Source organism: Pelodiscus sinensis, chromosome 12, assembly GCF_049634645.1.
Source record: "Pelodiscus sinensis isolate JC-2024 chromosome 12, ASM4963464v1, whole genome shotgun sequence".
Classification (NCBI taxonomy): domain Eukaryota; kingdom Metazoa; phylum Chordata; order Testudines; family Trionychidae; genus Pelodiscus; species Pelodiscus sinensis.
In genome coordinates this window covers 3,691,047-3,710,461 of record NC_134722.1, presented here as the reverse complement: position 1 = coordinate 3,710,461, position 19,415 = coordinate 3,691,047, and the positions used below count along the sequence as shown (strand labels likewise).

General features: G+C 75.2%; 1 protein-coding gene across 5 annotated transcripts in view; it reads right to left on the bottom strand.

Moving 5' to 3' along the window:
- The window catches only part of PIEZO1 (piezo type mechanosensitive ion channel component 1 (Er blood group)), a 99,919-nt gene that overhangs the window by 23,794 nt on the left and 56,710 nt on the right, over nucleotides 1-19,415 (bottom strand). For all 5 annotated transcript variants that reach the window (XM_075939877.1, XM_075939874.1, XM_075939875.1 and 2 more), the window contains 15 exons: nucleotides 19,035-19,119; nucleotides 17,896-17,996; nucleotides 16,491-16,751; nucleotides 16,308-16,419; nucleotides 15,569-15,747; nucleotides 6,420-6,568; nucleotides 5,840-6,019; nucleotides 5,257-5,333; nucleotides 4,664-4,824; nucleotides 4,143-4,319; nucleotides 3,771-3,896; nucleotides 3,294-3,494; nucleotides 2,991-3,195; nucleotides 1,006-1,110; nucleotides 97-250 (listed from right to left, as the gene is read on the bottom strand). In XM_075939877.1, the coding sequence (XP_075795992.1) occupies nucleotides 97-250; nucleotides 1,006-1,110; nucleotides 2,991-3,195; nucleotides 3,294-3,494; nucleotides 3,771-3,896; nucleotides 4,143-4,319; nucleotides 4,664-4,824; nucleotides 5,257-5,333; nucleotides 5,840-6,019; nucleotides 6,420-6,568; nucleotides 15,569-15,747; nucleotides 16,308-16,419; nucleotides 16,491-16,751; nucleotides 17,896-17,996; nucleotides 19,035-19,119 (2,273 nt within the window). The remainder of the gene's footprint in view (nucleotides 1-96; nucleotides 251-1,005; nucleotides 1,111-2,990; nucleotides 3,196-3,293; nucleotides 3,495-3,770; nucleotides 3,897-4,142; nucleotides 4,320-4,663; nucleotides 4,825-5,256; nucleotides 5,334-5,839; nucleotides 6,020-6,419; nucleotides 6,569-15,568; nucleotides 15,748-16,307; nucleotides 16,420-16,490; nucleotides 16,752-17,895; nucleotides 17,997-19,034; nucleotides 19,120-19,415) is intronic.

Here is a 19,415-nt window from a genome sequence, read left to right as displayed (position 1 = left end):
CCTGCAGCGTGGGCCCCCAGCCCCCACTTTGCCAGCCCCAGGAGAGAGTCGCCCAGGCCAGGGGCCCGCCCAGCGCGGCCCCGGGGAGCCCCCCACCTGCAGTTGATGAAGTTGGGCACCGGGTTGGGCCTGCCCTGGAGCAGCTCCAGCTGGTCGGTGTTGGCGCCCGCCGCCCGCAGCCACTCCTCCGTGCGCTCGGCCGCAAAGACCTGCCACTGCTGGGAGGCGCAGAGCAGGAGCAGGAAGTCGCCTGCAGGGAGTCGAGAGTCAGAGGGAGCCGGCCATGCGGCCACCCAGGAGAACCAGCTGGTGGAACCCAGCCAGGCCCCTCCTCCTGCCAGAGGGGTGGTGTTCGAGAGAGGCCCCTCCTCCAAAGGGGGCGTGCTCAACACAGGCCCCGCCTCCAAAGGGGGCGTGCTCAACACAGGCCCCTCCTCCAAAGGAGGCATGCTCAACACAGATCCCTCCTCCAAAGGGGGCGTGCTCAACACAGGCCCCGCCTCCAAAGGGAGCGTGCTCAACACAGACCCCTCCTCCAAAGGGGGCGTGCTCAACACAGGCCCCTCCTCCAAAGGGGGCGTGCTCAACACAGGCCCCTCCTCCAAAGGGGGCGTGCTCAACACAGGCCCCTCCTCCAAAGTGGGAGGGTCCCAGCCAGGCACTGCTGGGTCTCGCTCCAGAGAAGCCCTCCCCTTGGCCGCCCAGAGATGCGAGGCAGGTGACGAACATGCAGCTGGCAGGTCCTGAGGCCAGTGGGCGAGGCTCACAGACAAGCCCCCTGGCTAGCAGGGGTAGAATCAGGCCCGTGGGACCCCGGGGAAGGACGCTGGCCACCAAGACCCCACCCTCAAGCCGGGAAGGAGGCGTTTCCGAGGGCGGGAACACACTGCGGGCGGCATAGCTTTGCGGCTGGCCGCTGGGGGCCGGGGAAGGAGGAGGCCCCGTCCCCTGGGGAGCAGGGTGCCCGTGGGCCAGGCCTAGGGCGAGAGGCCGATGGGGACTCACTGATGAGGTTGGCGGAGTTGGGCGCCACGTAGAAGTCGGGCAGGTACATCCATTTAATGAGAGCCGAGTTGATGGGGATGGATTCGCTCCACCTCCAGGGATAGTCTGCACAGAGAGGAGAGGTCACTGGGGTGGGGGGGGGGGGGGGGGGGGGGGGACGCCTGCCCTGCCTGCTCCCAGGCCTGCTCCAGAGATGGGCGTTTGGTAACACACAAGCCACAACGCTCCCCCCAGCTACTCCCAGACCCCCCCAACACAGAGATCTGGGGAGATAGGAAGGGGGCCCCTGGCCGTGCAGAGACTGGGGGAGGGGCAGGAAGGGGGCCCCTGGCCGTGCAGAGACTGGGGGAGGGGCAGGAAGGGGGCCCCTGGCCATGCAGAGACTGGGGGAGGGGCAGGAAGGGGGCCCCTGGCCGTGCAGAGACTGGGGGAGGGGCAGGAAGGGGGCCCCTGGCCGTGCAGAGACTGGGGGTGGGGCAGGAAGGGGGCCCCTGGCCGTGCAGAGACTGGGGGAGGGGCAGGAAGGGGGCCCCTGGCCGTGCAGAGACTGGGGGAGGGGCAGGAAGGGGGCCCCTGGCCGTGCAGAGACTGGGGGAGGGGCAGGAAGGGGGCCCCTGGCCGTGCAGAGACTGGGGGAGGGGCAGGAAGGGGCCCCTGGCCGTGCAGAGACTGGGGGAGGGGCAGGAAGGGGGCCCCTGGCCATGCAGAGACTGGGGGTGGGGCAGGAAGGGGGCCCCTGGCCATGCAGAGACTGGGGGTGGGGCAGGAAGGGGGCCCCTGCCCGTGCAGACTGGGGGAGGGGCAGGAAGGGGCCCCTGGCCGTGCAGAGACTGGGGGAGGGGCAGGAAGGGGCCCCTGGCCGTGCAGAGACTGGGGGAGGGGCAGGAAGGGGCCCCTGGCCGTGCAGAGACTGGGGGAGGGGCAGGAAGGGGGCCCCTGGCCGTGCAGACACTGGGGGAGGGGCAGGAAGGGGGCCCCTGGCCGTGCAGAGACTGGGGGAGGGGCAGGAAGGGGGCCCCTGGCCGTGCAGAGACTGGGGGAGGGGCAGGAAGGGGGCCCCTGGCCGTGCAGAGACTGGGGGAGGGGCAGGAAGGGGGCCCCTGGCCGTGCAGAGACTGGGGGAGGGGCAGGAAGGGGGCCCCTGGCCGTGCAGAGACTGGGGGAGGGGCAGGAAGGGGCCCCTGGCCGTGCAGAGACTGGGGGAGGGGCAGGAAGGGGCCCCTGGCCGTGCAGAGACTGGGGGAGGGGCAGGAAGGGGGCCCCTGGCCGTGCAGAGACTGGGGGAGGGGCAGGAAGGGGCCCCTGGCCGTGCAGAGACTGGGGGAGGGGCAGGAAGGGGGCCCCTGGCCGTGCAGAGACTGGGGGAGGGGCAGGAAGGGGCCCCTGGCCGTGCAGAGACTGGGGGAGGGGCAGGAAGGGGGCCCCTGGCCGTGCAGAGACTGGGGGAGGGGCAGAAAGGGGGCCCCTGGCCGTGCAGAGACTGGGGGAGGGGCAGGAAGGGGCCCCTGGCCGTGCAGAGACTGGGGGAGGGGCAGGAGGGGGCCCCTGGCCGTGCAGAGACTGGGGGAGGGGCAGGAAGGGGCCCCTGGCCGTGCAGAGACTGGGGGAGGGGCAGGAAGGGGCCCCTGGCCGTGCAGAGACTGGGGGAGGGGCAGGAAGGGGGCCCCTGGCCGTGCAGACTGGGGGAGGGGCAGGAAGGGGGCCCCTGGCCGTGCAGACTGGGGGAGGGGCAGGAAGGGGCCCCTGGCCGTGCAGAGACTGGGGGAGGGGCAGGAGGGGGCCCCTGGCCGTGCAGAGACTGGGGGAGGGGCAGGAAGGGGGCCCCCGGCCGTGCAGAGACTGGGGGAGGGGCAGGAAGGGGCCCCTGGCCGTGCAGACTGGGGGAGGGGCAGGAAGGGGCCCCTGGCCGTGCAGAGACTGGGGGAGGGGCAGGAAGGGGCCCCTGGCCGTGCAGAGTTTTAGGGCCGCGGCCCCGGGAGCCTCACCTCTGCAGAGGGCGGGGGGGATGCCCAGGCACAGCAGGTACTGGGCGAGCAGGAAGAGGGCCAGGAAGAGGCAGTACTGGGGCCAGAGGCGGGCGATGGCGGCGCGCCGGCGCTGGGTCAGGATGGCGACCAGCCAGCAGCTGTGCAGGATCACCATGAAGTTCATGCGCTGCCCGATCACGGTCACCGTCATGAGGAAGCAGATCTGGGCGCAGAGGAGAGGAGGGGGCAGGGCTCAGGGAGCGCCGGGCCGGGGCCTGGCTGGCACTGCCCTCCCCGCCCCCCGGCGCCCGCCCCTCTCACCTCCAGGCCGAACTTGTAGTAGAAGTAGTTGAGGAAGTACTGGGCGCAGCTGGCCAGGCCCTGGTCCAGGTGCTGGCGCGACACCTCGGGGAAGAGCGTCTGCGTGGGGGGCGGCGCCAGCTGGTGCTGCCGGCGGTAGTACTCCTGGCGCCGGTGCACCATGGCCTCGAAGACCAGCAGCAGCAGCACCAGCAGGTGGTTCTGCGGGAGGGCGCCGGGGTGAGTCCCAGCCGGGAGCGAGGAGAGAGGGGGGTGCGGCGGGATGCTCTGCCGCTTGGGGGGCCCCTGCCAAGGCGAGGGGCTGGGTGCCCAGGTGGGTCCCCAACGCTGAGGGGCAGCCGGTGGCCGTAGTCATGGGGCTGTGCGGGCAGCGGGGGAGGGCGAGTGGGTTGGGGGGGCTGGCGCCTCCAAGCCCCAATCCGACGCAGCGAGCAGCCCGGCCAGCAGAGAAGGGGGGCTCTGGCCCCCAGCACCCACCTGGATGTAGCCCAGGTTGGGGAAGCCCTTGCGGATGCCAAACCAGTTGGCGGGGTCCACGGGGCCCCGGTAGAGCGTGGAGTTCGTCAGCTCCTCCCCCCGCAGGCTGGTCTCGTTCAGCGGAGGCTGCGGGGCAAAGACACACGGGCGTCAGCTGCCGGGCGAGGGACCCGGCCCCCCGGGGGTCCCCGCGACTCTCCACGGGGCAGATCAGCCCCCCCCAGCTCCCAAACCTCCCACTGCATCACCGGGCAGCGCCACCTGGGGCTGCCCTGCAGGGACGGGCCCAGCGGTGCTGCTGCCCGGGGTGGGGCGGAGGGAGCCCTTCCCGCCTCCCAGGGCCGGGGGTCCCTCGGCCCCCCCGCCGCTGACCTGGGTGCAGTTGCTGGCGTACTGGCTGGGGTCCACGGCCTGCAGCTGGTAGAGCATCTTGCAGATGATGATGATGCAGACCCAGACGGTGGAGAGGCAGGAGGCCATGCGGCGGAAGCGGCTGTAGGGCAGCGCAAAGGCCCACAGCCCCACCAGCAGGAAGTTCATGGCCGACACCTGCAGAGAACGCAGGGAAGCGAAGGCAGAGCTGGTGGGCCCGGCTGAGCCCCACGCCCGGTGCCAGCCCTGGGCACAACCCCCCACCGGGTCGTGGGGTGGCCCCCATCCCTCCTGCCGCCCCCCAACCCCGTTACTGTCTGGCCCCGCCCCCCAACCCCGTTACTGCCTGGCGCCCCCAACCTTTCCCTCCTGCCGCTCCCCATCCCCGTTACTGCCTGGCCAGGCCCCCAACCCCGTTACTGCCTGGCGCCCCCCCATCCCTGTTACTGCCTGGCACCCCCAACCTTTCCCTCCTGCTGCCCCCCAAGCCCGTTACCGGCTGGCGCCCCCAACCCTGTTACCTCCTGCAGCGCCACCCACACGGTGTACAGCGCCACCAGCTTGAGGACGTGCAGCTCCAGGAGGCGCCGCACGAAGACCTGCCCGCGGGTGAGGGTGTCAGAGAAGGTCCAGCCCAGCACCACCAGGCGCTCCAGCACCAGGCCCCACTTGCTGGGCACCACTGCAAAGCAGGGACGCTCGTCAGAGCCGGGCCCCCAGATCGCCGGCACCAGGGCCCCCCCGGCGCCTTCCTCCCCGCCCCCCGGCACCTTCCTCCCCCCGCCGTCAGGGCCCCTCCTCCCACCGGCGCCTTCCTCCCCCCGCCAGGGCCCCCCCTGCCGGCGCCTTCCTCCCCCCACCAGTGTCCCCCCCGCTGGTGCCTTCCTTCCCCCCACCCCCGGCACCTTCCTTCCCCTCCCTGAGCGCCCTGCCCTCCCCTCCCCCACTACCGCCCCTGCCCTCCCCTCCCCGCGGCCAGGCGCTTTCCTTTCTCTCCCTGGGCACCCTGCCCACCCCCAGCAGCATCCCCACGCCTCTGTGCTCTTCCAACCCCCTTCGCCCCTGCCCCCTCCCCCACAGACCCAGCTGCCCCAGCCCCCCGTGAGGTGTTTACCTTCGGAGGCCGAGTCCGATTCCCCGGGATCCCCCTCGGCTCGGAGCAGCAGGCAGCTCCCCTCTGCCTCCTCACACCTGCACAGGGAAAGGGCGGGGGGCTCAGGGGAGGAGCTGAGGGGGGCTCCCGGGCCTGAGAAGTGGGGACAGTGCCCCTCTCTGGGCCCAGGAGCCCTGGGGGAGCAGAGATCAGGTCCTAGAAGGTGGTGTCCCAAGCAGCACAGCGCCAGCGCGGGGCCGTGGTGTCAGTGCGCAGGGGGGAGGCTGCCCTGCCAAGCCACCCATGGGTGGGGCAGAGGGGGCGGCATGGCCTTGCCCATGGGCGGGGTGGGGGGAGGTGTGCGGCGCTGCCCGTGGGCGGGGCGGGGGGAGGTGCGCGGCCCTGCCCGTGGGCGGGGTGGGGGGAGGTGCGTGGCCTGCAGTTTGCTCCCCTCTGCCCTAGAGCCTGCCCCGCCCCACGGATCCCGCCTGGCGAGCGTGCCCCAGGCCCCTGTGCCAAGCCAAGCCTGGCTCATCCCGCTGCCCCGGGGCTCCGGGCAGATGCGGGGTCGGCTCCGGGCCTGCAGGGGCGGGCGGGAGCCCACCTGGGCGCGGGCGGGCGGCAGGGCTCCGGGGCGGCGGCGTGCTGCAGGTCGGTGATGCGCATGAAGGGCCGGTGGAAGTAGTGCAGCTGCAGGATGCAGGCCAGCAGGAAGAAGCCCGGGATGAGGATGCTGGAGAAGAGCTCGGAGACACTGAACTGCTCCAGGCCCAAGTCGCCCAGCCTGGAGGGGAGACGGAGAGCGGCTGAGGACCAGGGTGACGGAGCCCCCCGGCTCTGGCCTCCAACTCCCCAGCCTTGCCCGGGCCCTGCCACCCGCCTCGCCACATGCCTCTTCCCAGCACACGCTCCAGACAGATGGGGAAGAGCGTGGCCCATTCTGTGCCTCAGTTTCCCCTCCACAGACTGGGCAGGGAACACGCCTGCCCTTCCTCTCGGGGGTCTCGCTGGGCCGGGGTCCAGGCCTGAGATCCAGCCCATTCCCAGGACAGACCCTGCCCTGCCGAGGGGTGGGGGACCCCGCCGGGGGCTCCGACCAGGGCACTGGGGAGCTGGAGCCAGGCCCGGCTTGGAGCGGGGCGGCGGTCGGGGCAGGCGGGCGCCCCGCCCGGGGCCCCACTCACTGCTGGTCGGTCAGGCCGGTCAGGTTGCGCCAGTACATGGGGAAGTCCTCGAACTGGAAGGTGTAGACGGCGATCAGCACCAGCATGGTGTAGGCCACCACCAGCCACCAGAAACCCTTCAGCAGCTTCCTCCACAGGCTGTAGTACACCTGCGGGACGGGCAGCCGTGAGCGCCCCACTGGGGACCCCTCCTGGCCCGCTCGTCCCCCCGGCCCTCCGCAGGACTGCCCGGCTTCTCTGCCCCCAGGCCCCCTCCTGGCCCGCTCGTCCCCCCGGCCCTCCGCAGGACTGCCCGGCTTCTCTGCCCCCAGGCCCCCTCCTGGGCCCGCTCGTCCCCCCAGCCCTCCGCAGGACTGCCCGGCTTCTCTGCCCCCAGGCCCCCTCCTGGGCCCGCTCGTCCCCCCGGCCCTCCGCAGGACTGCCCGGCTTCTCTGCCCCCAGGCCTCCCTCCTGGGCCCGCTCGTCCCCCCAGCCCTCCGCAGGACTGCCCGGCTTCTCTGCCCCCAGACCCCCCTCCTGGGCCCGCTCGTCCCCCCAGCCCTCCGCAGGACTGCCCGGCTTCTCTGCCCCCAGGCCCCCTCCTGGCCCGCTCGTCTCCCCCCCGGCCCTCCGCAGGACTGCCCGGCTTCTCTGCCCCCAGGCCCCCTCCTGGGCCCGCTCGTCCCCCCGGCCCTCCGCAGGACTGCCCGGCTTCTCTGCCCCCAGACTCCCCTCCTGGGCCCGCTCGTCCCCCCGGCCCTCCGCAGGACTGCCCGGCTTCTCTGCCCCCAAACCCCCCTCCTGGGCCCGCTCGTCCCCCCGGCCCTCCGCAGGACTGCCCGGCTTCTCTGCCCCCAGGCCCCCCTCCTGGGCCCGCTCGTCCCCCCAGCCCTCCGCAGGACTGCCCGGCTTCTCTGCCCCCAGGCCCCCTCCTGGCCCGCTCGTCTCCCCCCCGGCCCTCCGCAGGACTGCCCGGCTTCTCTGCCCCCAGGCCCCCCTCCTGGGCCCGCTCGTCCCCCCGGCCCTCCGCAGGACTGCCCGGCTTCTCTGCCCCCAAACCCCCCTCCTGGGCCCGCTCGTCCCCCCGGCCCTCCGCAGGACTGCCTGGCTTCTCTGCCCCCAGGCCCCCCTCCTGGGCCCGCTCGTCCCCCCAGCCCTCCGCAGGACTGCCCGGCTTCTCTGCCCCCAGGCCCCCTCCTGGCCCGCTCGTCTCCCCCCCGGCCCTCCGCAGGACTGCCCGGCTTCTCTGCCCCCAGGCCCCCCTCCTGGGCCCGCTCGTCCCCCCGGCCCTCCGCAGGACTGCCCGGCTTCTCTGCCCCCAGGCCCCCCTCCTGGGCCCGCTCGTCCCCCCGGCCCTCCGCAGGACTGCCCGGCTTCTCTGCCCCCAGGCCCCCCTCCTGGGCCCACTCACCCCCCCCCCCCGGCCCTCCGCAGGACTGCCCGGCTTCTCTGCCCCCAGGCCCCCTCCTGGGCCCGCTCGTCCCCCCAGCCCTCCGCAGGACTGCCCGGCTTCTCTGCCCCCAGGCCCCCCTCCTGGGCCCGCTCGTCCCCCCAGCCCTCCGCAGGACTGCCCGGCTTCTCTGCCCCCAAACCCCCCTCCTGGGCCCACTCGTCCCCCCGGCCCTCCGCAGGACTGCCCGGCTTCTCTGCCCCCAGGCCCCCCTCCTGGCCCGCTCGTCCCCCCGGCCCTCCACAGGACTGCCCGGCTTCTCTGCCCCCAAACCCCCCTCCTGGGCCCACTCGTCCCCCCGGCCCTCCGCAGGACTGCCCGGCTTCTCTGCCCCCAGGCCCCCCTCCTGGCCCGCTCGTCCCCCCGGCCCTCCACAGGACTGCCCGGCTTCTCTGCCCCCAGGCCCCCCTCCTGGCCCGCTCGTCCCCCCGGCCCTCCGCAGGACTGCCCGGCTTCTCTGCCCCCAGACCCCCCCTCCTGGGCCCACTCACCCCCCCCCCCCGGCCCTCCGCAGGACTGCCCGGCTTCTCTGCCCCCAGGCCCCCTCCTGGGCCCGCTCGTCCCCCCAGCCCTCCGCAGGACTGCCCGGCTTCTCTGCCCCCAGGCCCCCCTCCTGGGCCCGCTCGTCCCCCCGGCCCTCCGCAGGACTGCCCGGCTTCTCTGCCCCCAAACCCCCCTCCTGGGCCCACTCGTCCCCCCGGCCCTCCGCAGGACTGCCCGGCTTCTCTGCCCCCAGGCCCCCCTCCTGGCCCGCTCGTCCCCCCGGCCCTCCGCAGGACTGCCCGGCTTCTCTGCCCCCAGACCCCCCTCCTGGGCCCGCTCGTCTCCCCCCCGGCCCTCCGCAGGACTGCCCGGCTTCTCTGCCCCCAGGCCCCCCTCCTGGCCCGCTCGTCCCCCCGGCCCTCCGCAGGACTGCCCGGCTTCTCTGCCCCCAGGCCCCCCTCCTGGCCCGCTCGTCCCCCCGGCCCTCCGCAGGACTGCCCGGCTTCTCTGCCCCCAGGCCCCCCTCCTGGCCCGCTCGTCCCCCCGGCCCTCCACAGGACTGCCCGGCTTCTCTGCCCCCAGACCCCCCTCCTGGGCCCGCTCGCCCCCCCGGCCCTCCGCAGGACTGCCCGGCTTCTCTGCCCCCAGGCCCCCTCCTGGCCCGCTCGTCCCCCCGGCCCTCCACAGGACTGCCCGGCTTCTCTGCCCCCAGGCCCCCCTCCTGGGCCCGCTCGTCCCCCCGGCCCTCCGCAGGACTGCCCGGCTTCTCTGCCCCCAGGCCCCCTCCTGGCCCGCTCGTCCCCCCGGCCCTCCGCAGGACTGCCCGGCTTCTCTGCCCCCAGGCCCCCTCCTGGGCCCGCTCGCCCCCCCGGCCCTCCGCAGGACTGCCCGGCTTCTCTGCCCCCAGGCCCCCTCCTGGGCCCGCTCGTCCCCCCGGCCCTCCGCAGGACTGCCCGGCTTCTCTGCCCCCAGGCCTCCCTCCTGGGCCCGCTCGTCCCCCCAGCCCTCCGCAGGACTGCCCGGCTTCTCTGCCCCCAGGCCCCCCTCCTGGGCCCACTCGTCCCCCCGGCCCTCCGCAGGACTGCCCGGCTTCTCTGCCCCCAGGCCCCCTCCTGGGCCCGCTCGTCCCCCCGGCCCTCCGCAGGACTGCCCGGCTTCTCTGCCCCCAGGCCCCCTCCTGGGCCCGCTCGCCCCCCCGGCCCTCCGCAGGACTGCCCGGCTTCTCTGCCCCCAGGCCCCCTCCTGGGCCCGCTCGTCCCCCCGGCCCTCCGCAGGACTGCCCGGCTTCTCTGCCCCCAGGCCTCCCTCCTGGGCCCGCTCGTCCCCCCGGCCCTCCGCAGGACTGCCCGGCTTCTCTGCCCCCAGGCCTCCCTCCTGGGCCCGCTCGTCCCCCCGGCCCTCCGCAGGACTGCCCGGCTTCTCTGCCCCCAGGCCCCCCTCCTGGGCCCGCTCGTCCCCCCGGCCCTCCGCAGGACTGCCCGGCTTCTCTGCCCCCAGGCCCCCTCCTGGGCCCGCTCGCCCCCCCGGCCCTCCGCAGGACTGCCCGGCTTCTCTGCCCCCAGGCCCCCCTCCTGGGCCCGCTCGTCCCCCCGGCCCTCCGCAGGACTGCCCGGCTTCTCTGCCCCCAGGCCCCCTCCTGGGCCCGCTCGTCCCCCCGGCCCTCCGCAGGACTGCCCGGCTTCTCTGCCCCCAGGCCCCCTCCTGGGCCCGCTCGTCCCCCCAGCCCTCCGCAGGACTGCCCGGCTTCTCTGCCCCCAGGCCCCCCTCCTGGCCCGCTCGTCCCCCCGGCCCTCCGCAGGACTGCCCGGCTTCTCTGCCCCCAAACCCCCCTCCTGGGCCCACTCGTCCCCCCGGCCCTCCGCAGGACTGCCCGGCTTCTCTGCCCCCAGGCCCCCCTCCTGGGCCCGCTCGTCCCCCCAGCCCTCCGCAGGACTGCCCGGCTTCTCTGCCCCCAGGCCCCCCTCCTGGCCCGCTCGTCCCCCCGGCCCTCCGCAGGACTGCCCGGCTTCTCTGCCCCCAGACCCCCCCTCCTGGGCCCACTCACCCCCCCCCCCCGGCCCTCCGCAGGACTGCCCGGCTTCTCTGCCCCCAGGCCCCCTCCTGGGCCCGCTCGTCCCCCCAGCCCTCCGCAGGACTGCCCGGCTTCTCTGCCCCCAAACCCCCCTCCTGGGCCCACTCGTCCCCCCGGCCCTCCGCAGGACTGCCCGGCTTCTCTGCCCCCAAACCCCCCTCCTGGGCCCACTCGTCCCCCCGGCCCTCTGCAGGACTGCCCGGCTTCTCTGCCCCCAGGCCCCCCTCCTGGCCCGCTCGTCCCCCCGGCCCTCCGCAGGACTGCCCGGCTTCTCTGCCCCCAGACCCCCCTCCTGGGCCCGCTCGTCTCCCCCCCGGCCCTCCGCAGGACTGCCCGGCTTCTCTGCCCCCAGGCCCCCCTCCTGGCCCGCTCGTCCCCCCGGCCCTCCGCAGGACTGCCCGGCTTCTCTGCCCCCAGGCCCCCCTCCTGGCCCGCTCGTCCCCCCGGCCCTCCGCAGGACTGCCCGGCTTCTCTGCCCCCAGACTCCCCCTCCTGGGCCCGCTCGCCCCCCCGGCCCTCCGCAGGACTGCCCGGCTTCTCTGCCCCCAGACCCCCTCCTGGGCCCGCTCGTCCCCCCGGCCCTCCGCAGGACTGCCCGGCTTCTCTGCCCCCAGGCCCCCCTCCTGGGCCCGCTCGCCCCCCCCCCCCGGCCCTCCGCAGGACTGCCCGGCTTCTCTGCCCCCAGGCCCCCTCCTGGGCCCGCTCGTCCCCCCGGCCCTCCGCAGGACTGCCCGGCTTCTCTGCCCCCAGGCCCCCCTCCTGGCCCGCTCGTCCCCCCGGCCCTCCACAGGACTGCCCGGCTTCTCTGCCCCCAGACCCCCCTCCTGGGCCCGCTCGCCCCCCCGGCCCTCCGCAGGACTGCCCGGCTTCTCTGCCCCCAGGCCCCCTCCTGGCCCGCTCGTCCCCCCGGCCCTCCACAGGACTGCCCGGCTTCTCTGCCCCCAGGCCCCCCTCCTGGGCCCGCTCGTCCCCCCGGCCCTCCGCAGGACTGCCCGGCTTCTCTGCCCCCAGGCCCCCCTCCTGGCCCGCTCGTCCCCCCGGCCCTCCACAGGACTGCCCGGCTTCTCTGCCCCCAGACCCCCCTCCTGGGCCCGCTCGTCCCCCCGGCCCTCCGCAGGACTGCCCGGCTTCTCTGCCCCCAGGCCCCCCTCCTGGCCCGCTCGTCCCCCCGGCCCTCCGCAGGACTGCCCGGCTTCTCTGCCCCCAGGCCCCCTCCTGGGCCCGCTCGCCCCCCCGGCCCTCCGCAGGACTGCCCGGCTTCTCTGCCCCCAGGCCCCCTCCTGGGCCCGCTCGTCCCCCCGGCCCTCCGCAGGACTGCCCGGCTTCTCTGCCCCCAGGCCTCCCTCCTGGGCCCGCTCGTCCCCCCAGCCCTCCGCAGGACTGCCCGGCTTCTCTGCCCCCAGGCCCCCCTCCTGGGCCCGCTCGTCCCCCCGGCCCTCCGCAGGACTGCCCGGCTTCTCTGCCCCCAGGCCCCCTCCTGGCCCGCTCGTCCCCCCGGCCCTCCGCAGGACTGCCCGGCTTCTCTGCCCCCAGGCCCCCTCCTGGGCCCGCTCGTCCCCCCGGCCCTCCGCAGGACTGCCCGGCTTCTCTGCCCCCAAACCCCCCTCCTGGGCCCACTCGTCCCCCCGGCCCTCCGCAGGACTGCCCGGCTTCTCTGCCCCCAGGCCCCCCTCCTGGCCCGCTCGTCCCCCCGGCCCTCCGCAGGACTGCCCGGCTTCTCTGCCCCCAGACCCCCCCTCCTGGGCCCACTCACCCCCCCCCCCCGGCCCTCCGCAGGACTGCCCGGCTTCTCTGCCCCCAGGCCCCCTCCTGGGCCCGCTCGTCCCCCCAGCCCTCCGCAGGACTGCCCGGCTTCTCTGCCCCCAAACCCCCCTCCTGGGCCCACTCGTCCCCCCGGCCCTCCGCAGGACTGCCCGGCTTCTCTGCCCCCAGGCCCCCCTCCTGGCCCGCTCGTCCCCCCGGCCCTCCGCAGGACTGCCCGGCTTCTCTGCCCCCAGACCCCCCTCCTGGGCCCGCTCGTCTCCCCCCCGGCCCTCCGCAGGACTGCCCGGCTTCTCTGCCCCCAGGCCCCCCTCCTGGCCCGCTCGTCCCCCCGGCCCTCCGCAGGACTGCCCGGCTTCTCTGCCCCCAGGCCCCCCTCCTGGCCCGCTCGTCCCCCCGGCCCTCCACAGGACTGCCCGGCTTCTCTGCCCCCAGACCCCCCTCCTGGGCCCGCTCGCCCCCCCGGCCCTCCGCAGGACTGCCCGGCTTCTCTGCCCCCAGGCCCCCTCCTGGCCCGCTCGTCCCCCCGGCCCTCCACAGGACTGCCCGGCTTCTCTGCCCCCAGGCCCCCCTCCTGGGCCCGCTCGTCCCCCCGGCCCTCCGCAGGACTGCCCGGCTTCTCTGCCCCCAGGCCCCCTCCTGGGCCCGCTCGCCCCCCCGGCCCTCCGCAGGACTGCCCGGCTTCTCTGCCCCCAGGCCCCCTCCTGGGCCCGCTCGTCCCCCCGGCCCTCCGCAGGACTGCCCGGCTTCTCTGCCCCCAGACCCCCCTCCTGGGCCCGCTCGTCTCCCCCCCGGCCCTCCGCAGGACTGCCCGGCTTCTCTGCCCCCAGGCCTCCCTCCTGGGCCCGCTCGTCCCCCCAGCCCTCCGCAGGACTGCCCGGCTTCTCTGCCCCCAGGCCCCCCTCCTGGGCCCGCTCGTCCCCCCGGCCCTCCGCAGGACTGCCCGGCTTCTCTGCCCCCAGGCCCCCTCCTGGCCCGCTCGTCCCCCCGGCCCTCCGCAGGACTGCCCGGCTTCTCTGCCCCCAGGCCCCCTCCTGGGCCCGCTCGCCCCCCCGGCCCTCCGCAGGACTGCCCGGCTTCTCTGCCCCCAGGCCCCCTCCTGGGCCCGCTCGTCCCCCCGGCCCTCCGCAGGACTGCCCGGCTTCTCTGCCCCCAGGCCTCCCTCCTGGGCCCGCTCGTCCCCCCAGCCCTCCGCAGGACTGCCCGGCTTCTCTGCCCCCAGGCCCCCCTCCTGGGCCCGCTCGTCCCCCCGGCCCTCCGCAGGACTGCCCGGCTTCTCTGCCCCCAGGCCCCCCTCCTGGGCCCGCTCGTCTCCCCCCCGGCCCTCCGCAGGACTGCCCGGCTTCTCTGCCCCCAGGCCCCCCTCCTGGCCCGCTCGTCCCCCCAGCCCTCCGCAGGACTGCCCGGCTTCTCTGCCCCCAGGCCCCCTCCTGGGCCCGCTCGCCCCCCCGGCCCTCCGCAGGACTGCCCGGCTTCTCTGCCCCCAGGCCCCCCTCCTGGGCCCGCTCGTCCCCCCGGCCCTCCGCAGGACTGCCCGGCTTCTCTGCCCCCAGGCCTCCCTCCTGGGCCCGCTCGTCCCCCCGGCCCTCCGCAGGACTGCCCGGCTTCTCTGCCACCAGGCCTCCCTCCTACGCCCGCTCGTCCCCCCGGCCCTCCGCAGGACTGCCCGGCTTCTCTGCCCCCAGGCCCCCTCCTGGGCCTGCTCGCCCCCCCCCCAGCCCTCCGCAGGACTGCCCGGCTTCTCTGCCCCCAGGCCCCCCTCCTGGGCCCGCTCGTCCCCCCGGCCCTCCGCAGGACTGCCCGGCTTCTCTGCCCCCAGGCCCCCTCCTGGGCCTGCTCGCCCCCCCCCGGCCCTCCACAGGACTGCCCGGCTTCTCTGCCCCCAGGCCCCCTCCTGGGCCCGCTCGTCCCCCCGGCCCTCCGCAGGACTGCCCGGCTTCTCTGCCCCCAGGCCCCCCTCCTGGGCCCGCTCGTCCCCCCGGCCCTCCACAGGACTGCCCGGCTTCTCTGCCCCCAGGCCCCCTCCTGGGCCCGCTCGTCCCCCCGGCCCTCCGCAGGACTGCCCGGCTTCTCTGCCCCCAGGCCCCCCTCCTGGGCCCGCTCGTCCCCCCGGCCCTCCGCAGGACTGCCCGGCTTCTCTGCCCCCAGGCCCCCCTCCTGGGCCCGCTCGTCCCCCCGGCCCTCCACAGGACTGCCCGGCTTCTCTGCCCCCAGGCCCCCCTCCTGGGCCCACTCGTCCCCCCAGCCCTCCGCAGGACTGCCCGGCTTCTCTGCCCCCAGGCCCCCCTCCTGGCCCGCTCGTCCCCCCAGCCCTCCGCAGGACTGCCCGGCTTCTCTGCCCCCAGGCCCCCTCCTGGCCCGCTCGCCCCCCCGGCCCTCCGCAGGACTGCCCGGCTTCTCTGCCCCCAGGCCCCCCTCCTGGGCCCGCTCGTCCCCCCGGCCCTCCGCAGGACTGCCCGGCTTCTCTGCCCCCAGACCCCCCCTCCTGGGCCCGCTCGTCCCCCCGGCCCTCCGCAGGACTGCCCGGCTTCTCTGCCCCCAGGCCCCCTCCTGGGCCCGCTCGCCCCCCCGGCCCTCCGCAGGACTGCCCGGCTTCTCTGCCACCAGGCCCCCCTCCTGGGCCCGCTCGTCCCCCCGGCCCTCCGCAGGACTGCCCGGCTTCTCTGCCCCCAGACCCCCCCTCCTGGGCCCACTCACCCCCCCCCCCCGGCCCTCCGCAGGACTGCCCGGCTTCTCTGCCCCCAGACCCCCCCTCCTGGGCCCACTCACCCCCCCCCCCGGCCCTCCACAGGACTGCCCGGCTTCTCTGCCCCCAGGCCCCCCTCCTGGCCCGCTGGCCCCTGCCCCCGGCCCTCCACAGGGCTGCCTGGCTTCTCTGCCACCAGGCCCCCCTCTCCTGGACCCGCTGGCCCCTGCCCCCGGCCCTCCACAGGGCTGCCCGGCTTCTCTGCCCGCAGCCCCCCCTCTCTTGGGCCTATGTCCCGCCTGCACCATCGCCCCGCCCAGGGCATCCCCACCATGCCCCTCGGAGCCTGGCCTGGATCCCCAGCGGCTGCACCTGTTATTCCCGTTCCCGTGTTCTCCCCCGCCTGACGGCTGCACCACTCCAGGGGGTTCTTTAACCCCCCACAGAGCGGGCTGGCTGGGAAGCCTCCCCCCCCATCCCGCCCAGCAGCCCGGCCCGACCCCCCCATCCCGCCCAGTGACCTGGCCCCCCATCCTGCCCAGTGACCTGGCCCCCCATCCCGCCCAGCGGCCCGGCCCCCCATCCCGCCCAGCGGCCCGGCCCCCCATCCCGCCCAGCGGCCCGGCCCGACCCCCCCATCCCACCCAGTGACCTGGCCCCTCATCCCGCCCAGCGGCCCCCCCGTGCAGGGAGCATGCCAGGCGGGGCGCAGGCCTGACCTGGAAGAGAGCGAGGCAGAGCAGGAAGAGGAGCATGTAGACGATCTTGTAGACCACGAGGCGCCCGGCGAAGCTGACCACGATGAACATCCCGGCGCACACGTAGATCCAGTACTTGGCGTAGAGATCCGTCACCAGCGCCCCCAGGAGCTTCAGCACGCCGCGCTGCCGGCCAGCCTCTGTGGGGCACAGCCGTGAGGCCAGGCACGGGCCAGGCCTGCCCGGGGAAGTGGCTCCGGGGCCACGGGGGGGCCCCGTGTGGGGGCGGCGGGTTCGCAGGGATCACCCGCACGTGGCACCCGGCACGGTTCCTGGGATCAGAGGGCATGGGGGCCCAAAACGCCCTGCCAGTGCCCCCACCCCCTGCCCTCGCTGGGGCACCCCCGGAATGGGGCCACGCCCCACACCTGCCAAGGCCCTGCCCCACCACTGGCTAGTTCCGCCCCACTTGCTCGGGCCACCCCTTCAGCCAGGGGACGCCAGGCAACCCTGGGTTACAGCCCAGGCGGTGGTGCAGGGGGCAGCAGCAATGCCATGGGCCTGGGTGCACCCCCATTCTCAGCCCCCCAGGGCTCTGTCCCCTGGCCCTTCACCCCACCCCCAGCAAGACCCCCCCTGTGCTCCGCGGGCAGCGGCTCCCGACCCAGCCAGGGCCCAGCCGAGGGGGCAGCCGCGGCTCCCGGCCAGCATGGCCCCCCCGGGCGTGGCAGGGCGCGTGGGGTCAGCCCGGGACTCTCACCTCCCTCGGAGACGGTCACCTCCAGCAGCGGGGCAGGCGGGCGCCGGCCCGTCAGCAGCTTCTCCTGCACGGACTGCCGCAGCAGCAGCCAGAAGGTCAGCGTGTAGAGGAGCTGCGGGGAGGGGCAGGTCAGCGCGGGCCCACGGGCGGGGGCAGGGTAGGGGGGGGGCAGGGGAAGCTCACCTTGGCGCCCAGGTCCAGGCAGGGGTATTTGGTCCGGACCAGCCCCAGCTGCTCCAGGCGCATGAAGCCGAGGCGGGTGGGCAGCTCGGGCTGCAGGTCCATGCCCCAGACGTACTGCAGGCTGCAGAGGGCGAGGCCGTAGAGCAGCAGGAAGGGGGAGCAGAGCATGGCGAAGTGCTGCCGGCTCCGCACGATCCACACCAGGCAGGCCCAGAGCAGCAGCACGAAGGTCAGCCAGCTGTGGTAGGTGATGCTCCACACCTGGCGGGCACAGGAGCTCCGCCTCAGGCACCCGCCGGACAGCCCGGAACCCGCCGTGCCCAGCTCGCCCGGCCTCCTGCTAGCCCACTCGCCAGCCCACCCAGCCGCCCTCCCGCCAGCCCGGCCAGCTTCCCACCAGACCTCCCGGCTTCCCTCCAGCCAGCCGCCCTCCCGCCAGCCCTCCCGGCTTCCCTCCAGCCTCCCGCCAGCCCTCCCGGCTTCCCTCCAGCCTCCCGCCAGCCCTCCCGGCTTCCCTCCAGCCAGCCGCCCTCCCGCCAGCCCTCCCATCAGCCCTCCCGGCTTCCCTCCAGCCTCCCACCAGCCCTCCCGGCTTCCCTCCAGCCTCCCGCCAGCCAGCCCACCCACCCTTCCACCAGCCTGCCCGGCTTCCCTCCAGCCAGCCGCCCTCCCGCCAGCCCTCCCGGCTTCCCTCCAGCCTCCCGCCAGCCCTCCCGGCTTCCCTCCAGCCAGCCACCATCCCGCCAGCCCGGACACCCTCCCACCAGCCCTCCCGGCTTCCCACCAGCCAGCCGCCCTCCCGCCAGCCCTCCCGGCTTCCCTCCACCCTCCCGCCAGCCCTCCCGGCTTCCCTCCAGCCAGCCGCCCTCCCGCCAGCCCTCCCGGCTTCCCTCCAGCCTCCCACCAGCCCTCCCGGCTTCCCTCCAGCCAGCCACCCTCCCGGCTTCCCTCCAGCCTCCCGCCAGCCAGCCCACCCACCCTCCCACCAGCCTGCCCGGCTTCCCGCCAGCCTGCCCGGCTTCCCTCCAGCCAGCCACCCTCCCGCCAGCCCTTCCGACTTCCCGCCCAACCACCCGGCCACCCTCCCACCAGCCCTCCCAGCTTCCCGCCCACCAGCTCGCCTGTGTGCCCAGTCGCCTGCCAGCGCAACTGAACAGACTCCTGCCAGCCCGCCCGCCCGCACACCCAGCGGGCTGCCGGCGCGAGGGGCTGACTCGCTATCCCGGGAGAGGCCAGGCCGACGAGAGCCCGGCTGCCCATGCCCAGGGAGCTCCCCCCGCAGCCGTTACACGCAGCAGTGCAGAAGCAGAGGCCAAAGGGATGGGTGGCAGTGACCTGACCTGTGCCCCCACCCATGGCCCACGCCAGCCCAGCCCCCACAGGGGCTCACCCCCGGCCCGCTCACCATCATGGCAATGAGGGCGCAGACGTAGCTCTGGCTCATGATCATGTGCCCCAGGGCGTGCAGGGGCTGCCTCTCCCGGCACCGGCGCCGCCTCCGAGTCACTGCAGAGATCGTGGGATGGTAAGGGCAGCCTGGAGCCCAGGGGCAGCGCTAGCCAACGCGGGACACCCAGCCCCCAGCCCTGCCCAGGCCAGAGCCCATCCCCTGGGCACAGGGGTCAGCCCACCCCACAGGCACCCGACGCTGCCCGAAATCCCCACCAGCTCCTTCAACCCGGCCCGCGCACACACCGAGCGAGGCTGCACACCGGGCAAGGGCCTGGGGGCCAGATAGTGACGGGCCCGGGGCCAGTTCAGGGTGGGGCCGTGAGGATCCGACAGCGACGGGCACCAGTGAACTCCAGCCGGTGAACCCCTGTGTGATCCCTAGCGCAGCCCCTGGAAGGGACACGGCCTGCAATGCCAGGCTCTGACCACTAGGGATCACCGCCGCGTCCCCCCCACAGGGCACCACAGGCAAAGGGGTTTTCCGGGGCAGGGTGGCACAGGGAAAGGGGTTTTCCAGGGCAGGGCTATGGGGCAGGGTGGCACAGGCAAAGGGGTTTTCCAGGACAGGGTGGCACAGGGAAAGGGGTTTCCTGGGGCGGGGGCTATGGGGCAGGGTGGCACAGGGAAAGGGGTTTCCTGGGGCAGGGTGGCACAGGGAAAGGGGTTTCCTGGGGCAGGGTGGCACAGGGAAAGGGGTTTCCTGGGGTGGGGGCTATGGGGCAGGGTGGCACAGGGAAAGGGGTTTCCTGGGGCAGGGTGGCACAGGGAAAGGGGTTTCCTGGGGCAGGGTGGCACAGGGAAAGGGGTTTCCTGGGGCAGGGTGGCACAGGGAAAGGGGTTTCCTGGGGCAGGGTGGCACAGGGAAAGGGGTTTCCCGGGGCAGGGTGGCACAGGGAAAGGGGTTTCCCGGGGCAGGGGCTATGGGCAGGGGGTGGGAGCAGCGCAGAGGGGCGGGAGCCCGGCGCGGGGCTGTGTTGGAGCGCAGGACAGTACCACGGCGCCAGGGGCTGGCACAGCGGGGCGGTGCCCACGGAGGGACGGTCGCTGTGCAGAGCTGCCCGAGTCTCTCCTGGGTGGGTTAAGGCCACTTACCCGGCTGCGAGGGGCCCCCGATCACGTGCACGGTGCAGTTTTCGGTGTCGGCCGCCGGGGCCTCGGCATCGGGGGACCGTATCAGCTGGGGGGGGGGGGGGAGAGACGGGAGGGGGGTGAGTCCTGGGGCAGGGCTGCCTCATGTGAAGCGTCCCCCTGCCCCTCCTCCCACTTCCCCTGCCAATCGCTGTCCAGGGTCTGCACCCGCAGGGGACCGGCCGTGCTCCCCTCCCATGGGCCTGAGGTGTGACCCTCCGTGCTGGCCCCCCGCTTTCTCCCTGCACCCCCCAGCCAAAGGCACACGCGCATGCCCCCTCCCCCTCCAGGCAGCTGGCTGGTGCCTCCCCCCTCCCCACACCCTGCCGAGGCGCCAGGGAACTC